Raw genomic sequence first — 3,745 nt, forward strand, 5'->3', positions numbered from 1 at the left:
TTTATTGATTTCTACCATCTTTATTTCTATCCCTTTTTTTGGGGGGGGTGCAGTTACTTCTTATATATATTTGTTACTTCTTATATAATTTCTTGAGTTAATTCATAAACATTTTTAATGCTTCTTGTTTCTTGATAAATATATTTAAGTATAAATTTACTTCTAAATACTGTTTTAGATTAGTCCCAAATTTTGATGAGTAGTTTAAAAAATTTTTTGATTTTGAAATTATTGTTAGCTCACAGGAGGTTGCAAAAATTGTAGCTAGAGTCCCTTAAACCCTTCCTCCCTCTTCCCATAGGGACATCTTCTATAACTGTAGTGTGTATGCAGGACATTGATACTGGTACAATACTCTTAACTAGACTACAGACCTGAATTCAGTATTCACCAGATTTTACATGCACTTGTGTATGTGTGTGACAGGTAGTGTGTTCAATATTATCCATTTCTAACTACTTTTTTAAAAGGAAATCCTCACTAGGATATGTTTGTTGACTTTAGAGAGAGAGGAAGGGAGGGAGTGAGAGTAACATCCATCTGAGAGAGAAACATCGATTGGTTGCCTCCCATACACGCCCTGACTGGGGATCAGACTCACAGCCTTTTGGTGTACAGGATGATGCTCCAACCAACTGAGGCACACAGCCAGGGCCAGTTCTAAACACTTTTAAATTTCCTTTTGAACCAAAGATTGTTTATTATTTATTAGCTGACGTATTAATGTCAGTTAACTTCCACATACACATTTATTGTTCTGATCTCATTGTCTCTGGAGAATAGTGATCCTTTGAATAAGCCAGTATCCTCTGCTCAGCATCCTAACGGGAAGAACCTAAGCAGGAGAGTGAGAGTCATGATTTGGGAATCTAATGTGGGGGATGGGGTCCAGGGTCATTGCAGGGGAGTCTATAGAGATGAGAAGGCTTGTGTCCCTGAAGGTATCTGGGAGCCTGTGCCACAGAAAATGATAATCAGCTCTCTGCTCTAGAAACAGTGACCCAGAGGCAGGTGGACAGAGAATCCAGGGACTGGCAAGAAGCAAACTTGAAGCCTAAGCTGAAATTGGTTCTGGACTGACCTCTAGCATCCAGAACCCTGACACAGGACCATGGGACCTCATCATCTGAGACCTATGCAGCTGCTCTGCCTCCTAGGGGCCATCTCCACTCTGCCTTGTATGTCCTGTGGTGCTGGATGCTTTGGGGCCCCAGAGGGAGGGGACTGGATATCTGTGTTGCTCCAGGGACAGGATCTTGGAGGCTGAGCACTTGGTTGGCAATTCAGGTGCGGTGTAGGTATGGTGAGAGACAAATAACTGGAAGATCGTTCTCTGTTTAGGGGCTGGGACTCTGTTGTGCTATGAAGCAACATCCTCACTCTTCAGAGCTGTTACTTTCCGCAACTGGAAATGGCTTCTGATGAGGAGCATGGTATGTAAGCTGAATGAGGGCTGTGAGGAGACGTTGGTGCTCATCGAGACAAGTGAAGGAAAGTGACTTTGATACTTTTTTTTTTTGCTTGTTCTTCTGACCTCTAGCTCCATCCCCAGCACCCAGGGACTCTGGACTTGAGTTCTACATATTTATCATATTATGTTTTGGGGAATAATATCAAGACACTGGCAGGAGAGGGGCAGGATCCAGCCGGTTGTGGTGTAGGCTGGATGAGAAGTGGGCTGATCCCAGGGGGAGTGCACCAATCTGGGAGCGAGGAAAAGTTGGGACACAAGGAGAGAGGAGCAGAGGGGAGAGGAGTGAAGAGAAACCAACAGGGACCCCGGCATCCGAGCCCTGTGCTGCGGCAGAGAGTGGACCCTGGGGGAGAGGTCACATTGGTGATGGCGCAGAGGGAGCAGGAAGAGCAGGGTGGCGGGTGGGAGGGTGGACTCTGGGTGTGGCCAACAACACTGATCAGAGCTCTCTAATCTCTGCTCCTCAGGGACCAGAAGGGGAGTTGTGGGTTTTAAAGGCTGCAGCCCAGCCCCATCGTACCCCCAGCGTGTCTCCTACCTTGTTTCACCGCCTGGATTGTCCATTGCCTCCTATAGCCATGTCTGCCGGAAATATCTCTGCAATAATCTCACCAACTTGGATCCTTTTATGAGACTCAGGAAGACCCCTAAACCTACAGCATTTTCATCCCTTAGTTGCCCAACCTGTGTGGGCGAGCACTCTAAGGACTGCCTCCCAAATTTTGTCACCACTGATTCTTGCCCCCAAAATGCCCCGAAGTGTTACAGTTCCACTCTAAAATTTCAGGCAGGTGAGAGGAGAGAAACTTTATCAAAACTATCAAATGCCTACTCTGTGCTAGGTGCTGTCTGGTATCTTCCCATCTCTGAGGGAGGCTGGTGGGATCTGGAGAGGGGATTGGGGTTGCGGGCACCAGGCACATGGGTTTCAAGGAGGAAGGTGGGTGCCTTGTGCCCACGTCTTTGATGGGAGAGCCGGTGGCCTGGTTTGTGAGGGGTATCTGGAAGGAGGGTGAGGGTACTTGAGTCCTGAAAGTGTCCCTGACTCCTCCCTCTCCTCCTTACAGGGTTTCTCAATACCACCTTCCTTCTCATGGGCTGTGCTCGTGAACAACATAAGATTTTAGCAGATTTCCACCGTATCGGGACCATCAGAGTGACTGAGATTCTCAACGTCTTAGAGAAGGCCCAGATTGCTGGTGCAGAGCCCTCCAGTCGGGGTCCTACTTGGGGCATCCTCGCAGGTCTCCTGCTTGCCCTTAGGGGCTGATGATGCAGTGGACAGGACATTCGCCCAGACCCTTTCACATAACCAAATAAAATCAGAGTTGCTTTTCTGCTTTGTCCTGTGGCCCATGAGGGTTATGGAGGCATGGAAGGTAGGAGGAGGACCAACCACGTGTCCAGGGAAGTAGGCAGGAGGGGCAGGTAGTAGGCAGTGCTCCCGGTGAAGTGACCAGAAGCAGGGATCAGGGGATGAGGAATATCACTAGCAAAGTGACAGTGTCATGCTCAGCAACCAGGAGGAATCCAAATACTTCTCCTCCCACTTCCTCTGGGGACCTGAGCACTAGCCTGGGTCCAGCCACTTACTTATAACTTCTGGCCAGATCTCTCCATTTTTCTGGGCCTCAGTTCACTCTCCTTTAAAATAAAGCACTTTATGAATTAGAGCTGAGTCTTGTTAGGGTGATTTAAAAATATGATTACTTATTGTGTGTCTACTCGGTATGTGTCAGCTACTGTGCTGGTATTAGGGTCTCATTTGGATCCTCACAAGACCTTAGTGAGATAGCTATTATCTCTGTTTTGCAAGGAAGAAACTTGTTCCTGGGGATAAATTATTTGCCTGGAGAAGAGCCCCTTTTGCCTCCTCGGTAGATCTCTTTTCCTGCTGAAGAAATTTTGAGAAATTCGCAGACCTGAGCTGCTTTCCTCTGTCCAGTAGTTGTTTCTTTGTGTAAGTTGGCAAATACAGAGGAAAGAGGAAGTACCAATGCTGGGGGTGGTTCCTTTCTACCAAAACCTGAGAGGAGGATAGTGTAACTCCTCCCTATGGCCATAAGGGGGCAGCAGACACAGCCATTTTGCAATTTGATGCCTTCAAAGTAGGGGTGTGTGTGCCAGTTGTCATGGGGAATATGAAAGGCAGAATTTCTGCACTGGGCTATTTACATATATGATCTCAATTTAATTTGCCCCACTGTTTTATGAAGTGGGGAAGGAGACACTAAGGGCACTTTTACTACAGGTTAATTATTTTCTGTGCAT

At 47.0% G+C, this 3,745-nt stretch overlaps 1 protein-coding gene across 1 annotated transcript; it reads left to right on the forward strand.

Moving 5' to 3' along the window:
* The first annotated feature begins 1,111 nt into the window (after positions 1–1,111).
* On the forward strand, positions 1,112–2,744 carry LYPD4 (LY6/PLAUR domain containing 4). The gene is made up of 4 exons (XM_054579504.1): positions 1,112–1,178; positions 1,342–1,485; positions 1,942–2,265; positions 2,542–2,744. The coding sequence occupies exons 1-4, from the start codon at positions 1,112–1,114 to the stop codon at positions 2,742–2,744; spliced, it is 738 nt and encodes a 245-aa protein (XP_054435479.1).
* Positions 2,745–3,745: the final 1,001 nt, after the last annotated feature.

The sequence above is a fragment of the Pteronotus mesoamericanus genome, unplaced genomic scaffold (genome assembly GCF_021234165.1).
Source record: "Pteronotus mesoamericanus isolate MK-2021 breed Mesoamerican mustached bat unplaced genomic scaffold, CSHL_Meso_final contig_538, whole genome shotgun sequence".
Lineage (NCBI taxonomy): Eukaryota > Metazoa > Chordata > Mammalia > Chiroptera > Mormoopidae > Pteronotus > Pteronotus mesoamericanus.

What these genes read in the sequence shown, in the direction of transcription:
- LYPD4 (XM_054579504.1), top strand. Translation starts at nt 1,112, where the DNA reads ATGGGACCTCATCATCTGAGACCTATGCAGCTGCTCTGCCTCCTAGGG. An exon ending in GTTGGTGCTCATCGAGACAA is followed by an intron (nt 1,486 to 1,941) that starts GTGAAGGAAAGT and finishes TCTGCTCCTCAG; the next exon opens with GGACCAGAAGGGGAGTTGTG. An exon ending in CACTCTAAAATTTCAGGCAG is followed by an intron (nt 2,266 to 2,541) that starts GTGAGAGGAGAG and finishes TCCTCCTTACAG; the next exon opens with GGTTTCTCAATACCACCTTC.